This window comes from Haliaeetus albicilla, chromosome 3 (assembly GCF_947461875.1).
Source record: "Haliaeetus albicilla chromosome 3, bHalAlb1.1, whole genome shotgun sequence".
Classification (NCBI taxonomy): domain Eukaryota; kingdom Metazoa; phylum Chordata; class Aves; order Accipitriformes; family Accipitridae; genus Haliaeetus; species Haliaeetus albicilla.
In genome coordinates this window covers 51,625,180-51,644,231 of record NC_091485.1, presented here as the reverse complement: position 1 = coordinate 51,644,231, position 19,052 = coordinate 51,625,180, and the positions used below count along the sequence as shown (strand labels likewise).

At 38.2% G+C, this 19,052-nt stretch overlaps 1 protein-coding gene across 1 annotated transcript in view; it reads right to left on the bottom strand.

Moving 5' to 3' along the window:
* Positions 1-19,052, bottom strand: part of DPY19L4 (dpy-19 like 4) — a 37,218-nt gene that overhangs the window by 7,075 nt on the left and 11,091 nt on the right. Inside the window, 12 exon segments of the mRNA XM_069779696.1 lie at positions 3,144-3,302; positions 4,282-4,414; positions 6,216-6,298; positions 8,707-8,763; positions 10,251-10,371; positions 11,475-11,594; positions 13,304-13,462; positions 15,295-15,368; positions 16,585-16,683; positions 16,773-16,904; positions 18,186-18,320; positions 18,886-19,009. Coding sequence (XP_069635797.1) covers positions 3,144-3,302; positions 4,282-4,414; positions 6,216-6,298; positions 8,707-8,763; positions 10,251-10,371; positions 11,475-11,594; positions 13,304-13,462; positions 15,295-15,368; positions 16,585-16,683; positions 16,773-16,904; positions 18,186-18,320; positions 18,886-19,009 — 1,396 coding nt within the window.

The window sequence follows — 19,052 nt, the reverse complement described above, 5'->3', positions numbered from 1 at the left end:
AATAACTGGGTGTTAGGAATTAAAGGAGGAAGAAACTCATTCTGATATATGAATCCAACAAAAACTTAAAAACCCAACAGTAAAACTGTGCTGCTGAAGTTAGGATGAGATCAAGATTGTGTGGAATCCTGAAATTGTGGTTAATTGTTCCAGCTGACATCCTAAGTGTGAAAAGGGAACAGGAACTTATGCAAAAACATATCTGAGAAGAAACTGAGAGATAACATGTGCCGATTATCAATGGTAGAGGTTATTCATACACACACACTCTGTTATGGTACAGTATATCAGTTACAACATGGAATAATCATGGTATACATGATTTTAGCAGCAAGGCAAAGAAAGAAAAAGGATAGATTTCAGCAATGCTAAGAAAACTGAAAGAAAAACAGAGACAATATCCTCCATGGATAAACTGGCCAGGAAACCTAGAAGTGAAACTGACACCAGTTGTAGATTCCTGGAGAAATTAAAGAGTAATCCCCTAAAAACATTGTCCTGGTTTCAGCTGGGATAGAGTTAACTGTCTTCCTAGTAGCTGGTACAGTGCTATGGTTTGAGTTCAGTATGTGAAGAATGTTGATAACACTGATGTTTTCAGTTGTTGCTCAGTAGTGTTTAGACTATAGTCAAGGATTTTTCAGCTTCTCATGCCCAGCCAGGGCACCTGACCCAAACTGGCCAACAGGGTATTCCATACCATGGGACGTCCCATCTAGTTTAGGAACTGGGAAGTGGGGGGCAGGGATTCGCCGCTCAGGGACTGGCTGGGTGTCGGTCGGCGGGTGGTGAGCAATTGCCCTGCGCATCATTTGTACATTTCAATCCTTTTATTATTACTGTTGTCATTTTATTAGTGTTATCATTATCATTATTAGCTTCTTCTTTTCTGTTCTATTAAACCGTTCTTATCTCAACCCACGAGTTTTACTTCTTTTCCCAATTTTCTCCCCCATCCCACTGGATGGGGAGGGAGTGAGTGAGCGACTGCGTGGTGCTTAGTTGCTGTCTGGGGTTAAACCACGACAAACATATAACCCCTATAATTACTCCCCCAAATGAAAGCAACTACAGAAATGAAATGCTTGCATTACAAGTTCTTTTGAAATGTGTATCATCAAAAGTAGGGCTTATAAAATACCTAACACAGACGAACAGCTTGGATTTTTCCCCAAGAATGGAATATAAGACTATATACAAAAGAAACATATGTATCTTCCCCATTAAAAAAAAAACCAAACAACAAAACACCAAATATTCAAACCAAGGATTAACTTGGTATAGTTAATACACAACAGGCTGTAATGTCAAACAGATGCTTAAGTTCTTTTCCTTAGTCAGGAAACCAACTAAATGAAGCTAACCTGTGATTGCTTAGAAGTAACTGGTGACTCCCTCTTTCCTATTGACCTGAGAATAAGCAACCAAACCCTAAGTGAGTTGAGGGCCACTCCTGCCTTTATAAAATCAAAACTTTTTCTGGAGTCCCAGGAAGCAGATGAACAAGTGGTAATGAGATCACTTTATAAAGCCCATCTCATTCCCTGCTTTGGCAGGAAGAGCAGCACTATCAGCATTCAGAACAGACAAAGCATGGCAATGACTGAAGTAGCATTCATGGGTATCCTCTTAACTCTACAGTTCATTCAACCAATCTTTCTACTAGCTGGGGCTTAAACTATCTATTGGGGTGCTAACTTATCTGCAGGACTGAATTGAATAGACTTGTAACCTCATCAGTACCAGACAAGCTGTACTAAATTGAATGGTAGGCTGGTCCTCATCCCAGGCAGAGTTTTAGAACTGAGTTTATCCGTTTGTTATGGGTTTGTGTGGTGCGGGTTTTTTTGGTAGCAGGGGAGAGGCTGCAGGGCTGGCTCCTGTGAGAAGCTGCTAGAAGCTTCCCTGGCTCCCAGTCGGACCCGCCTCTGGCCCAGGCCGAGCCCACCAGCGACGGTGGTAGCGCCTCTGGGAGAACAGATTTCAGAAGGGGAACCGGCAGTGAGTAGGGGATCGGAATGTGAGAGGAACCCCTCTGCAGACACCAAGGTCAGTCAGGAAGGAGGGGAGGAGGAGCGGGGGAGGAGGGGATGCCCCTGCAGCCCTGGTGAGACGGCAGGCTGTCCCCCCCAGCCCATGGAGGGGAGCGGGGGAGCAGAGACCCCCGAAGGTGGCCAGGACTCCATGGGAAAGCCCGCACTGGAGCAGCCTGTGCCTGAAGATCGGCCCACAGAAAGGACCCACGCCAGGGAAGTTCGGGAAGAACTGCAGCCCGCGGAAAGGACTCACGCTGGAGAAGTTGGTGAAGGACTGTCTCCCGTGGGAAGGAGCCCACGGTGGAGCAGGGGACGGCTGAGGAGTCCTCCTCCCCCTGAGGAGGAAGGAGCGGCAGAGACAAGGTGTGGCGAGCTGACCCCAACCCCCATTCCCCGTCCCCCTGCACCGCCACAGGGAGGAGGGAGAGAGAACCGGGAGTGGGGTTGAGGTGGGAAGGAGGGAGGGGTGGGGGGAAGGTGTTCTCAGGCTTGTGTTTACTTCCTAATATCCTTTTTTGCTTTGATTTGTAGTAAATTAAATTGATTTAGTTTCTTCCCCAAGTTGAGCCTGTCTTTTGCCCGTGACCATAAGTGGTGAGTGATCCCTCCCTGTCCTTGTCTCGACCCACGAGCCTGCCTTTATATTTTCTCTTCATCCCACCGGGGGGAGGGGGGAAGTGAGCGAGGGGCTGCATGGCACTGTTACCAGCTGGGCTGAAACCATGATACCATTTTAAAATTTCATCTTTAAAGCTAGTAAAGAATGCCCTCTGAGGCAGAGCTTCACTGCTTTTGTAATAACCTCTTCAGGTGTTACAGTCTTAAACATTTATATATAGTTAAATGGTATTTAATGATTGGCAGAAAAGCAGTACAGCTAAATACTAATATACTGGGAGGGATTAGGGCAGTTAAAGAACAGTATGGGGTAAGATTACGGGTGTATAAGAAACAGACAACCCAAAACTTAATTGATCACTTCTAAAATTCATGAGTCTTTGTCTACATGTCAATTACAATCAGAAAAAGATCAGCATTATAAGAAGATTTCTTTTTAAATTAATTATTTATGCATTCAAACATTCATTTTTTCTTACTGCTACTTACATGACCATTAGCAATGTCCAATAGATCTTTAACTCTACATCCTCTTGCAGGTCCCACTTCATTGCAAATTGAATCTTCAATAATCAGAAAATTGGCTTTGTAAGATGTGAGTATCTTATAAATATCTTCTGCTGACCTCTTTGAATAGATCTGATAAATCTATAAATTAAGCAAACATGTTCATGCAATGCAAAAATCAGTGATAAATTAAATATTGGGGCATAGGGGGGGAACTTATCTGCAATAGCAAATTATATGTACACAGCAAGCTATAAAATGTTTGGGTTTGAAATCTCCAGAACAGGTGAGGTAATGGCCAGCTGAATGGGAAGTACTTGCCTCTGCTGATGGCAAGTTCTCATCTTATATATTTCAAGTGGCCTGAAAAGTTGTCAGAAATAATGTTTTGATATTTGTTTCTGTCCAGAGTGAAGCATTGTCAATCTACTTGATACTCCCTTCACTGTTTGCTGGACTCCTATGTTCTCCTTACTTCTATTTGATTATTTTTTTTCTCATTACATTTGGGTAAACAGGAAGACAGTTCCTGTGAGATGCTTTCCAAGTCAAGTATCTTACTAGAGATTTCTGTCTCCCTACTGTAATCCTGGAGTGTTCAAATACAGACTGAGAACTGACATAGAATAGCAGTTTTGATTTCTTTGCTAGGTAGTCACTGGGCAAGTCTGTTTTGCTTTGTGACTTTCTCCCTGACAAAACATGCAGAATAAAAATCGCTCACAATCATTCAGAAATGACAGCCTGCCTAAAATTCAATACAGCCATACTGCTCAGTAAGGAATCTTGTTCGTGAGCTTATTAGATATTGGTCTTATCTTGTTATCTTTCTTTACAAGACGTCATGCTCTTTTCTCGCCTTAGACTGTAAACACTTTGGAGAAAAGGCAGTATTTTGAATGCCACTCACATGTAATAATTTGCATTACCAGGTGGCCTGGGCGGCACAGAAGAGCAATGCAAATGTGTGTGTTATAAGGAATGTTATAAGGCCATCTTCTTTCGAGCATTAATATTTACAGCACTCCCACACATCTTGATCAGGCTCTTCAGTCTTACATGGTGGAACAGTCTATAAATCACTGATAATACACACACATTTATGGAATTGGATACTCACATTTTCATTTCTTTTTAGAAGATCATCATCATTATATAAAGGCAAGCTTGACACCATCCATCCGGTACAAAGCTTAATCACACCCATTAACTGTGGGCTGCCTGCAAACACAGCAGCCACAGGAGCCTGTCGTCTGCAAAAGCAACATCAACATACACGTCTGAGTACAGGATACATTTGTGAAATCAATGTTTTTAATTTTGTACGCTGTGCGAATCTTTTAAGGTGCTACGGTATGAATTGGAGTACACGACGATATCATTGGGGGTACAGTTACAATTGGTGTTAATGCTACAGTGGCAGTAGTTTCCTTGCCAGGAAAAGCTCAGACCTGCAGCAATACAGAGTTTGCAAGGAAGGCCTCCTGCTGAGGCAAGGGCTGATGGCCATTCTTCTCCTCTTCTTGCAATCCATGGAGCACCATTCAGAGTGGTCCTGGAAGGGATCAAACTATTGCTTTTCTGAATGGTTGCTGACTTGTGACAAAACAAGCTTGGGAGGGAGGGTAGGGAGAAGGAGAAACAACATGATGTTATCTCGTAAGGGAAAGATTTGTGATTATTTTCATTTGATCTCCAGGACCATGTATTTCATCATCTACAAGTAAATAGTGTCATGATACAGAATAATGTCTACAGTAATTATATTTCTGGGCTTGGTTTAATCCTTTGACTATTCGTGTTCCTGAATTAGTGAAAGAAATCAGTCATTGTCACACTTTATTACAGACTTTGGGCAACTTTTCCTGCAGAAAAAAATCAAAATAAATTCATATTATCAGAGCGAAAATTTTAAGAAAATATACTGTAATAATGGGATTCAATTAAAATTCCAATATGGATATCTAAGTATATACTTAAGAAAAAAATCTTTGTTTTCATTAAAAAATATGAACAGCTGCTACAAATAAGGGTAGTCAAATTGCTCTTAGCTGAGTGAATCTCAATGCAATTCACCATGATTAATTATGTACTTGAAGTGTAATATATGCAGACTAATGTAAAAGCCATTAGGTACTTGGCATTATTCCACTTGCTGCCTTGAAGAGCTACAGCAGTGACAAACAACATACATTACTATTAACAGAAAGAAGAAATTGGCTGGAACACCGTAATTACCAGCCTTGCCTTTTCCGAAGATGAACAGGTTGACATTAAAGACTACATAAATACATAAAATAATATTCTAAAAAAAAAAAAAAAAATACAGTTAAAGATAAGTAAGTTATCTGAATACAGGGGATCTACTTTTCAGAGAAGTGCAGTTCCTAATGACATAGTTCAAAGTTAGATTGATTGAGGCCAGAATCCAGTTCTGAAACTTTTGGTGAGAAAAAAAATATATCTGTGAAAATAACTTGACTCAGTATTAGCTATGTATATGGCTCAGTATAAACTATATAACATAGCTCAGTATTTGCTATGTCCTGCCTAGCCAGACAGATGAGAACCCTTCCAGCCTTTTTGTCAAAGGGGAAGTTTGAATCATACATGTTACACTGCATGTATCTTGACTGAAGTCTCTAAATCCTCACATTCAGGCATTTCATTTTACTGGCTCCTGCACACAAAAATTTCAGTGTTTCTGTCCCCCATTGGCATTACAATCAACATGAATCCTCTAATCTACTGAAAAGTTAGCGTGCAAAGAACCAAGTACTAAGACGTCCACCTTTACTTGGAAATTAGGCCTAGTAATGATACTAAACATGATTTGCTTGCATGTTTCAGGATCTTCTCTTGTAATCAATGATACATTCCTGTTTCCTTCCGTGGGAGTAATACCAAACATAAAATACACATTTCTCCTCCCATACATCATGGAATGACTCAGCAAGGGAAAACTCAGATTAATAGACGTAGCTCCACAAAATGCTGAGATAAAAATACTCTGACATAAAGTAGTAAAATAGAAATGTAGGACTTCATACTTACTTTATCCATGTCATAAGTTCTACTGTATCAGGATCATAGAATTCTTGTAGTTCTGAAAGCTCTGTCATTATCCTAGGGAAAAACTGATGGAAACATTTTTGGTTACTTACAGTTAAAAAAAAAAATCTATAGAGCATCTCATTACATTAAGGCCTTAAGTAACACAACAGAAATGGGTTTCATCTGAGTTTTCCCTCCTGATCACTATTTTTTGTTTAAGTATTTTGCAAAACACAGTTTATACTTACCTGACAACAGTAGACCTTCTCCCAAATATGTTAAACACAAGTTATCATCTCTCTCTATTTTACTGCAATACTTATAATAAAAAAAAATTTGAAAAACCCCATGCACCAACAACATTCATCAACTTTAACTGGTCTTAAATTCATCAAAATCATAGTTCAGGTTTTCATATGCAAATGCATATAAATAAGGGCACTGAACCAAGAAGCTGATAAATGTCTCCTGGTAAACCTGCTTGAGCAGGAAGGGTTGGACTGTTGTGACTTGATGGAAAGGTGCTATGCAAGCAGGACAGGAGAGAAGAAATTTCCTAGAAGAGTATTAATGTGGGTAATCTGCCTCTGACTTTTACCTCAATCACTGCAGTGAAGGAAAGTACACTATATTGTATGAAGTAGGATATCTCAGTTTATGCTCTTGAAAAACATTTTGGGAAAAGGAGGGATTCTGGAAGTCAGACAGAAGAAGACCAGCCCAGGTTGCAAGCCTATACCATGGCTTCCCTATCCTGTCAGGTTTGAGGAGTGAAGTAACAACAGGTCCTTTATTAAGATGGGAGATTTTGTCAGTCCTTGAGCCATTTTGAGTGTTTATCTGAAGAACGGACGGCTAGAAGCTGGCCAGCCTTGAGGGGCTGCAGCATATTCATGCTGTTGTAAATGCTAAGTGAAAGCTACTGGATGCCAGCACTTTTTGAAAAGGCTAAAGTTTACAGCTTATGCCAGACTAAAGGGACAACTTACTTCGGGACAGCCATAGTGGACAGACAGTTGGAAGTGGGAGCCTGCTTTTACCTGAGGAGTTTCCACCCCCATTACCTGGACAATTCAGCTAGCAAGTGATAGCAGTCTACAACCAGACATGTCAGGGTAGCACAAGAACAGTGCCATATGTTTACATCAGGGCTGAAAGCTGTAGCAGTGGTGTTATACATATACCTGAACTGTCCCCAGAACAAGAGCCAGACAGAAAGAGGAACAGCTACTGCCACCCCAGTGAGAACCAGCTTCACTTATCAATCAGAGCGCTTAGAAAAATCTAGTTAGATGAAGGACCATGCCAGACTGAGTCAGAAGGCAGCCAAGCAGAAAGATGCTGAGCTGTACATTCAGCCATTTATAGCCACGGTAAGAGATTAAGAGCCTCAAGGCATTTGCACTGTCCCGTTACTATTAATCAAAGTTTCCAAGCTCAGGGATGAGTTATAAACCTGGAGACCAAACTGTTCACCACTGCTTAAAAACAAAAACTGGACCTGCAATGGATGAAGCCCTCTAGAGTCCAAACCCTCACACTGCTTTTATTAAAAAATAATCTGAAAAAGAATTATTTGGTCAACTAAACTAGTTTCCTCTATTGTAATAGATTTCATAACTCTTTTGAGCAACTGTAGCTTTTTTTCAGGAGAATATCTATTGCTCTGGCAGAAATGTGTAAAAGAGTCAGATTACATTGCAACCAGAATTTCTATTATAAGACAGATGTTACAAAATCTGTTAAAATACTGTTTGTTAAGACTGGCTTTTATATTTGAATTCTTATAAAACCATTCAAACTAACTATTTTGAAGCTATGTCAGTATGGCAGAGGGTTACACTTTAAGGGATATGTCCCATTTTTTTGCACTTACAGAAGTTTAAAAAATAATTTCCAAACACTCTTACCCTAGTCTGTCTGTGACTTGCAATAAAGAACTAAGTATTTATTTCAAACATGGAAACATCTGTAGCTTTTCTTCCCTGTATTGTAGTATATACGTACCTCTACACAGTGCTCTACACAAAGGATTTAACTCTATTATAATTTGATGGGAGCTTTTCAAACAGATTATTTGCGTATGGCCTCCCATAATTTTACTTCCATCTAACCTCTCTCCCTCTCACTAAAACCAAGATTGGGGCAACACAGTTTTCAGTATCCTGAGTTTTTATTTGGCGGTATTTTCTTTGTTGAGTCAGTTTATATATCCAAAGCATAACAGCTGAATATCATAAAGTCTGTATTTAAACACTTCTTAATTACAGTAAGTGATCATTAACAAATTAAATTGTCAAATACCTCATACTGAAAAATGTAAACAGTTTTGTTTAAAAAAAACACCAAAACAAAACACATTTTCAGCGGCTGACAGCTTTTATTTCATCATATATATTTTACCAACTATATTGCATTATATTTGGTCATCATTTTGACTCATATTATGCCTACATACAAAACAAAAAAACACAAAAGGTACTTTTCTTACCTCTTTCCACAAGCTGAATCCAATTATTGTGGGAACTGCCATACTCAGAATAAGAGCCTAGAAAATACATGTTAGAAGAAATGGATTATGCATTGTTCTCCATTCTCCAGCCTCGGACTATCTGTTGATTCTGCTCATATAGTAGGCTACATTTACACCTGAAACCTTAGAATGACAGTAGGTGACACTTTGCGGTTTTCTACCAGGCAAAACACTCTCTGCAAACAAGAATTTGCCTAATTTAGCATAGAAGAACTTACTTGACCCACGATAACTTTACCATCAATATTAGGGATGGTTAATTACTACTCAGATAACAATGATGCAATATGCACATGATGTACAGAACAGAAGAAAAGTAAACACCTCACATACAAATGCAATGAGATAATCTGAGAAAAGAAAAAAAGGTATGAAACAAGCATTTCAAACCTCTGATCTTGTTGATGCTTTTGTTCAGATTAACAATATTGATATGCAAAACCCAGAAACCCATTCTTCAGCACATCATTATTCTAGCTGATATAATTTTTGCTTTGCAAAAAGGAGAAAATAGCTCACAAGGTACAGGAAACATTTGGTAAGGAATGCACACAAGGCATTCTCTTGATAATTATCTATTAACACATCTACTATGTTAATAGTAAAAAAGCAGGTCCATATAGCAGAAAGCATGACACATATAAAAGAATGTGTTTACTATGTACGTGAACATATTGTTACTCCTTGACTGGAAGAACACTGTCAATGTTTCTGATGTAACAGTGTATGGCATTTTCACAAGTGACATGGTGAATCTCTGTTTAAGTATAAAATATTTATTCCTATAAGCCTCTCAAAATTAAGGTAAGTAATATCCTATTCTTATTTTATTAATAAAACAAATGCACAATGCTGCTAAAAATTGCACAAAGCAACTCTCAACACATTAAGAATAAAGTTAGGGTTGGAAGTGGGGAAGTTGTCTGCACTGTAGCACAAGCTCGTCTTCAATCACAACACTTCTCTATAATGGCCACACATGAACAAATCTTATGCAAAGTAATTAAACTTACCATTTCTTATGAAGCAGCTTTACTCTCAGCAATTAAATATACCTAACTACCACATTTTTAGCCTCATTTCCTAGTGAGACAAGGCTTATATCGATGCTTGCCTGCACGCCTGTACTTTTTCTCCTGTGCTCCTCCTAAAAAGCACATGACCTTCTTGGCCAATCTCAACTAAATATGACAGAAAGCTTGAGGTCTCAAAGATGTGTTAAAATAAATTAAACGGATGAGTCAAAGAGAGAGAGATGAAGACTTCATGCTTCTTAGGAGAAAAGGCTGTAGTGTGAACACAACTTTATCACCAGCTACCACAGAACATGTGAAAACGTGATATTAAGAACAAAAGACACAGAAAAAGCAGACTATCTGAAATCCACTGCTCACAAAATTACATGTTCTTTTAATGAGTTCCTCTATAGATCTTGGGTAATTGTTTGAAAAGTTATATGCTTGCCAGCTGTAATTCCCAAGATATCAGCAACAGCAACTCACCAGCAATATCGGGTGCACAGCTTTCAGTCGAAGCCACTTGAAAAGCGTCATCCAAAGCTCAGGAGAGCACACACCAAATGCAGCAAGCATGCAAACATAAGGTGTCCATAGATACTTCATTCTGAAAAACATTGCAATAACTTAATTGGGACTCTGCACATGCCTCTCTATTCAAGCTATTTATAAAAACATACAGATAATTTTTCATACGTCAAACACAGTCTAGATGTTCAAGCAATGTGAGATCAAATTTGATGGCACTGAAGGGTAAACCAAGAAAATCTCTAGCAGAAAAGGAGGCACCTGATTATCTGCTGCAAGATGTAGGAGCGAGATCCAAGGTAAAATGACAAAATCCTTCACAGAGTTTGGGGGGGGATGAAAGAAAAAGAAAGAGACTAGTAAAGTCACTTGGCTGTTACAGTTTTCCAGCCAAGCAAGGATAAAAAGCAGCTATTCAGCAAAGCTATACAGACACTGTACTATAAGGGAGTTCCTGAAGAAAGGAAAGGAAAATATTTAATAAACTGGTATTGCTACCTCTTAAGGATAGACTAGTCAAGTTAAAACAATTACATGGTAACACAACAGTCTGCTCACTTTAAGAATTGGTGAATATTCAGATTTTAGGACAATGAGTGTAATACAAACACAAGTCTGACACCTTCAAGCTGATTTAGCTGAGAGCAAAGATTAAAACAATAACGTCTTCCAAACATTAGCTTCCGTAGCTTTAAGGACTGACACAATACCTTTGAAAATAGATTTGCTACTGCTTTAACATGTCAAGCAAAGGTATACTTCATGCTAGCCTAGACACAAGAAGATGGATAAGAAATCTTTCACGTCCCAATATTCCAGAGCATACATTGTTCATCAAAACACTACACAAGATCTTGCTAGAATACAATACTAAAAGAATTACAGCACAGTTCTACACTTAAATACAACAAAGAAAGTGATTAAAATTTGCTTCAATTAATGTCTCAGATTTGGCTGCATTAAAGCTTGGAAAACACGTTAAAGAGACCAAGCACAATTCATCATATACCCGTATCCAATTTATAGTCAAAACGATCTTTGCTTTCTCCCCTACTAACTAGTACCACTATATGCCAAATACACTTCTGAAAAGGGATGAATTTCAAAGGGGTGAGTGGCGTATCATGTCCAGTTAGGAACTCTCTGTTGCTTTCAAAAGAGATACATCAAAATCAGACTTACCCTTCCAAACACATCGCTAGACAACCAAGTAAAATTGTGTGAATTACATGATAAACTATTTCTGGCCTCTCTCCAATTCGACCATCCTCAAGTTTAACTGTCTCTTTCAGTGGTTCACCACTGCAGTTGGAGAAAATGAGACATCACTTAATTCAGACATTACCTCAGGCAAAGGTGCCAATAAAAATACTCTTATGACTGTAAAGTCACCAGTACACTGAGATCATTCTGTGCCATATCATAAAATATTGTTGCACTGCTTATCTGGTTTTTGTACTTCATCAATGATCTATCAGTACCTGCTGGCCCTTGGTTTAGACGGTAAGCTCTCTGGAGCAATGGCTATGAATTGATACAATAGGATCACTGCCTATGACCATAAATCCTATTTTGAGGTAATTCAGCACCAAGAGACAGTCTAATTTAAGAGCATGCACACTCCACAATCATTTAGATGAAGCATGCTGTACATGCATTCTAACTAAGTTTCTTCATATCATTAACTTGGTGAAGAATTATGGAATCTGTGGGACGATAATTGTATATGGAATGAGTATACCATTTTATAACAAAATAAGATAACAAAACCAGTTTTTAGTCACATTATTATAAATCCTATATCAGTAATATATTATAAATAAAAATCAGAACCAAAATCTTACAACAAACGTTTTTCTACAAATGAGATAACAAGGTACACAATAGATAACATTTTATTCTACCATGATATAATTTCAGGTTACAATTTTATAATAAGCTTCCTCACAACAAATGGGAAAATATTAACTGCTTCAAAATAAAATAAAAAATTGAGGAGGGAGAAGGTTTATTTTAAGCTTTTATTTAAAAAGCTGTTGGCCATACTGGAGTCACTGCTCATTACAAAGTAGTAAATAGCTATTTCAACCACTAGCAAAAAAATCAGAAGTTTGTTTCACTGTTTTGAATATACTATCACACATCCAACCTGACAAATATTTTCATTTATAGCAGTATAATCTTTATCTATTAGAAGTCTTGGTCCTTGAAAAAAATCTATTGATTTTTGCTGCAGACAGGTGAGAAATTTGCCCTAATACCTGAACAGTTACACAACTCATCCTCTACCAGAAAGAGATAATTTCCTAGCCACTGAGTTTCCAAGACAAGTTACTCTAGGATCTACAGTGTTGCTATTCTTAGTCTGTAAACAGACAGCTCCACTACCCTTTCTCAAGGGAACTGTGAATCACTGTGAAACTACAAATAATTGAGTCAGTTTTACTTCAGCTCTGTTCTGAGCAGCAAAGGCTGATGGACCTTATCACAGTAAACAAGATTTAAAAAAAAACAAAAAAACCCAACAAAACCACCAAACAGTGAAGCATTAGAAATCTGAAATCCTCTCAACTCCACCCATCTCATCCTTCGCAGTATGTAAACTTGGGAAAAAAAACAAACAAACAAACCCAAAACAGAGAAACAAATTCGCTAGCAACAGTCAGATAACTTTTCTGTTGGAAGGGGAAAACAGACAAAACATCTTTCTCCCTTGCAGTGGGAAGAGACATAAACACTTCACAAAACATTAGCTAAAGCTCTGCAGGAATTGCACCTATGGGGAAACAAACCAATGACAACTCCCTGTCCTGACTGGAGGGATGCTCAGGAAGCTCCTCACTAAAGGACTTTCTTTAGGAGACTCTGGTGGGCCTTTCCACTCGTGCTCACACCCTGGCAAGCTACACAGTGCAACAAACTTTGGAGCAACAATTATGATGACCATTCACTTAAGACATTCATGAACCTCTTATTTTTAACTTATTTTTCAGTATAAATAAGTTACTTACCAAATTCTCCTAAAAATGACCTGAGTTACAGAAAAAAGGCAGATAATTAATACTAAAATATAGAAAGGCAATAGTGATGACTGTGTTAGTCGCAAAAAAAAGTCTTGGGAGGGTGCCTGAAGAGATTCTTGACAAAGGAGCCAATTCATTGTAAAATTCCTAGTGAGGCAAAAACATCCCATTAAAAACAACAGCAATACCCCACAGATTAGCAAAAAAACCCCTGCACACAACCAATCACAGTTTAACCTATTCATGTCATAGGAAACTATTTCAAATTAATCCTTGAAAAGTTATCTTTTTATCATTTGAAACCACTTTGCAAGTACTCTTTAGAGTAACTGTCAAGAGCTTATCTTTCAAAAAAGAATCAGTGATCTGAAGAGACCAGACTACAACTCTTTCATATCACAAAAACCCAACCTCCCATTTAACTCCATTATGGGGACCACAAAGCACTTCATTGTCACAGTGGATTAAGATTTTAGAGATACTGATGCAAGAAGGTATGCTTGTCCTCATTCCAAACGGGGAGATGAAGAAGGGAAAGTGGTCATCTGAGATCACAAGCCCGAGGCACTGCCAAGAATAGAATCCTTAATGCTGAAATTCTAGTTCTGTAGCCGAACCCACTTGATCATTCTTCTTTCTCAATTAATGAGCAGAAAGCTTATATACTCTGCCAAGAAGCACTATCGATGTGTATTCTCAACTGGAATTGGTGCAGCATGTGATGCTTTGAATGCATTCTTGTCTTATTTTGTTTTGCTTTCCTCCCTCTTTTCTGTTTCTTTTCCCCCAAGGGAAGACTAGAGAACTGAACCACTTTCAATTGGACAGAATCAGTTTAAAGATTAACAGCTGGGCATGTCCAAACTGGCCTTAGAAGACAGGTCTTGAAGCTCTTGTGCTGCAAACCATAATTCCAACCCACAGTTACACAATTTTCTAGGCGTAGTTGCACCCAGTTTGTCTCAATCACTGTCTTCATTGCAGAGTTTGACAGCCTGGAAAGTAACACGTAGCAAGTCCCTGGGGGAAAAAAAATAAAATCCATAATACCTGGCAGCTGAAGAAACTGAAATCCTGACCAGCAGCAGTCCTTTCTTTTCTTGCAAAACACTTACAAATGAGCATGTATGTGTGTTAAACACTGCATCTTAGTCGATGTCATTACATCTTGTCTTCCAAAAATTCCCCAACAATTTCATTTATGTGTAATGTCATTTTGCACTTCTTCCCCTGAAAGGCTGTGAAGTAGTTTTGTAAGAGAGATGCAGTTCCCGGAGAGAGTCCCAATTCCTGCACAAAATTGCAAGTCTTGGCTTGGGTCCAGGAGGTGTCTCAGTCCTTACCAATACTCCATTTGAAGTTCTGCAGAAAATCTGTAGCCATGACGTCATCTTCTTGTAGACCAACATTCAACTCTTTACAGATGCAAACATTTTTTCTTAAAATCACAACAATTCCCTCTGACTTTTAAGTCGTCTCTTGTCCGAATTTCTTCCAAAACATACAGGGTTTTCTTCTGGGGTGTTATTCCTACAAAACTAAAAATAAAACCCCACAACCCAGCCCTGTTTTGAGATAGTACCAATAGTTCATGACTCTTTTCAGAGCCCTTTCTTTTCCAGGCTATAAAAGGTTAGTAGTACCACCACCTTCACCCTATTATCTCTGCTTTCAAGTCTTATTAGAAACACTAGACAGGGTACAGAAAGTTTTTGCTCTTCAGCATCAAAAGAAAACAAAAATCTATTAAATGTTTTCACCCCAAGGCATGAAAAATATTGAGGTGCCTCATAAACCCCAAAATCCTAAGTGAATTCTGTATATGCATCTTTTTTTAAGACAATCTTAAAACCAGGTGACAAATAGAAACTGTTTCCCTAACTCCTCTATAAAATTCTCACAACCCACTGAAATTTTACACTCACAGCAGTTTCAGAAGTTTGGATAGCTTAGAAGGTGTAAAGAGTTTAAAAACTTACTTAGTTGTGTTTAAGCCAAGTTTTACTTCAATGAACTTCAGCAAATGCTCATTTTCTTTATGAGGAACAACCATCTGAAAATTAAGTTAGCAGAGAAAAATCTTATGAAGTGCTGGAAGCAGATTTCATGTGGTCACTTCATTCAGATTACAAATGGGAACAATCAACTATTCAAGATTAAGTTAAAACTAACAAATTGGATTAAGTGTGCCAATTAAGGTACTGGTATAGTATCGTAAATCTTCACTTAAACCAATCTATCTTTAGGGCTTCCTTGAGAATATCATTCCCTTCATTTCATTCATGTACCCCAACAGGAGGGCAAGTGAAAATCTGTCAATAAGTTGTCAGAAGACTACCAAGCAGTGTAAAAAGGATTATGAAAAACATAGACTTACCCCCAAGCAAGCCAAAGAACATTGCATTTGGCTCCACTAAACAATAGGACTGCAGTCTAGCAAAAGTTATAAGCATTTGTAATCTTCACATAAATTGTTTGAGCAGCCAAAAGTTCTGTGTACTGTCTATGTAATTTAAGTCATATTTTTCAAGGTTAGGTTTTATTTTCCTGGAGATACAGCAAGGCTAGCCAGTCTGAATGGCACAAGAAAATAATCAGATCTGAACTTCTCTCTAACTTTTTAGGGTTCAGTAGCTTCTTTATTTTTAAGTCGACACTGTTAATTAACACAACCAGGGTGAGTTTGAGACATAGAGGAAAAACACAATAAATTATGCAAAAGACTAGAGCCAGCAAGAGGGAGTTGCTAACCAAAATACAAGACCAGGCTAAAATCCTATTGTGTAATCTCAACTCCTAGCTGACTCCGACACTAAGCAAAGGTCTCTGTTCCCATGTTCTAGTTGAAACTTAATTGAAAATTGACATCTACCCTGAGACTACTCATACCGATTCCTGGCTACTAGGTCTTCTCCATACACAAGAATATCATTTTAATATTCAGACCAGTTTGTAGAGGCCATCCAAGTTATAACAAAGCCCACATTTATGAAATACCTCGTGTGATTTAAAGAGTTTTTCTATGCCATGCTTTAACCTCAACCCAAAAGATCAAAACCCCAACAAGAAACAGCTGCTTGAGTTGTTAAAGACTTTTTATACAAATACAGAATGACTCAATTTTTAGTACTCCAATTTGCTATGAATTAAGCGATGAACTCTCAGATCAGTAAGATTAAGCAACATTTCAAAAGATTTTTCCAAGATACATCTGCAACTTTCCATTTACATTTTGACAAATAAAATCACTTTTTACAGAGGAATCTTACCTTTAGTAAGAAGTTTAGTGTCACTGTTATTGTAAGTACCAAATAAATGTACATTATTTTCAGCAATCTTGACATAAATGTACCTTTTTTCATATTCATCTGCAAAAATATTTTAAGAATGCCATATCATTTGGAGTTCAGTTTAAATAATAAAAACTACACACAGAGTTAGAGGAGAGTCTAGTTACCTGAAGGCATTTAGAGAGCATTAAAGCTGCTACAAGACTCAGTAATGGTGACACCAGTAAGGCTGAATTTTCAAACTGCAAAAGGTACCCCAAGAAGAGAGAAAACAAGTAGATTTTGTATACTTCATGGACCTGTTGAAGAAACAAAATAAAACACAATAAAATAAAATTGCAGTTGATACACGTCTTGCTTTTTAGAGAATTAGATAGCTCACTCCATTCCTCTGTTAATCAGGGGATTAATGGATCTCTATCCTCCAACTCATGAATCTAGCAGGGTACCATTTGGCTCTGGAAAGTATTTCACATCAAACGATCCTGGTCAGCCCCACTAATTAATGCACAATTACTTCACAAGAATTCTGTAAAAATGCCAAAAGTAGTAGTATTTTACAAAGCCTCCCCATTCAGTAACACCTCACTATGATGCAGCATGAAGAAGTAACCACAATGCAACCATATGAACACACAATTTGTGTGAAAGAGCTGACTACTGTAAACATGCGCTTTCCTTGCCCTCACAATAAGTTGTTCATTTAACCTATCTTAGGAATATACAGACTGTTACTGATACTTTCTGTTATTTACTAATTGATAAGCAGATCTTCTAAACCCTGATACTTGATTTTTTAGACTTTTACCAAAACACTCATCTTCTCCCTTTTATTTTAAGGACCCTGCTTTGAACTAAAATAGATTAAACATTTCCCACTGCTGAGGAACAGAAAAAAAAGCAATTGAAAGAAGTGATGAATTAGAATTGCATGCAGTTTGAAACGGAAGTTACATCTAATAAAACTAGAAGGCACACATGTACAAAGTAGCATATATACCATGGCAATAGGCAGAGTAAAAATGCCTTATTGTTGCAACATTTCTAAGAACCATTTTGCAGAATAAATTCAAACACTTTCTTGTATTGAAAAATCAATTGGCCTTCAGCATCTCTCTAGCCTATTTACTGGCTAAATCAGTACAGGGTGGGCCATTCAGGGTGAATATGAGCCCTTTAACTGCACGGAGCCAACAGAGCAGTTTTTTGGTCAGCCCCACCCTACTGTGAATAGGGGAAAGAAAAGAAGAGGCAGCTAGGCCAAAAAGGATGCATGACTGAGTATCATTCATCACTCTTTCAGCTCTCCAAGGAAGTTTGAGGTCTCAGCAGCTTTGTCTCGCTTCTGACCCTTTTGTTAGGAAAGCTGTCCCAAACACAGTAGTCCAAAAGACAGTGAGCTTAAACTCATTTTATTCTTCTGACGGACATGACATGCACTTCAGCTGGACCCACGCTGCAAGACGCTCAAGTCCTCACTCAGTCTGCACCCTTTGGAGCTCCTGAGCATTATTTACGGCAGGCACCTCTGAGGCTGTATTTAAGTCCCCAATTATCAGTAGGCTGAAGAGTTCTAATACCTTCTCTGTCTGTGCCAGGGCAAAGCTGTCTAGCAGAAAAAGAGAAACAGCCTGGACAAACAGGAGGTAATGACTGTATTCCCACATCATCATGAAGGTATACGTTGAAGCACTCACCAAAAGGTAACAAAACTTCTAGAGAAAAAAAGAAAACCAAAAAAAAGCATTAATTTCATACTATGCATCTCTGTCACTAAGTAACTGAGAGGTCATTAAAACAGAAACTATGGAAATTAATTATTATTTTAGGAAATAATCAAAATACTGACTTCAGACATATTTAACATTGTCAGATGGAAGAAATTACTGAAACATTCAAAAACATTTAAAACCAATCAGAAGAAACATCTTTGACAGTGAGACAGGGAAAGGAAGTTACCACCATCTTCTCCAAGCAACAGGAAGAGCAACAAAATAATTTACACAGTGAGAAAAAATCTGCATCAGTTTATTTTAAAAAGACAGCACACAGCTCTTTACCACACTGTTCTCTCTGAACCCTCATGGGGGCATAACAGGGCAGGGCACGAGTCGCTTAGCAAAAACTGCACATGCCTAGGTGAAATCCAAGTGGCTGTTTTGAAAAGAACAAACAAAACATCTATTGTTTTCTGCTTAATAGGGCAATAGTGAGAGAGGTAACTACTCTAGAGCACAGTTCTACCAGCAACTCTTTATTAAGAAATTAATTTTGCTTTACCTCAGCAGAACAATTTAGGGTTTTTTTTAAATAGCCTGTGAGAGCTGCTACTTGACATGCAAAATATGGCAAAGCCCAATTTTCCCTTGATGGTATGGAGTAATCAATTCTTGTTGTATCTGTCCTAGAATAAAGTACAGACAAACAAAATTATTAAAAGATTTATG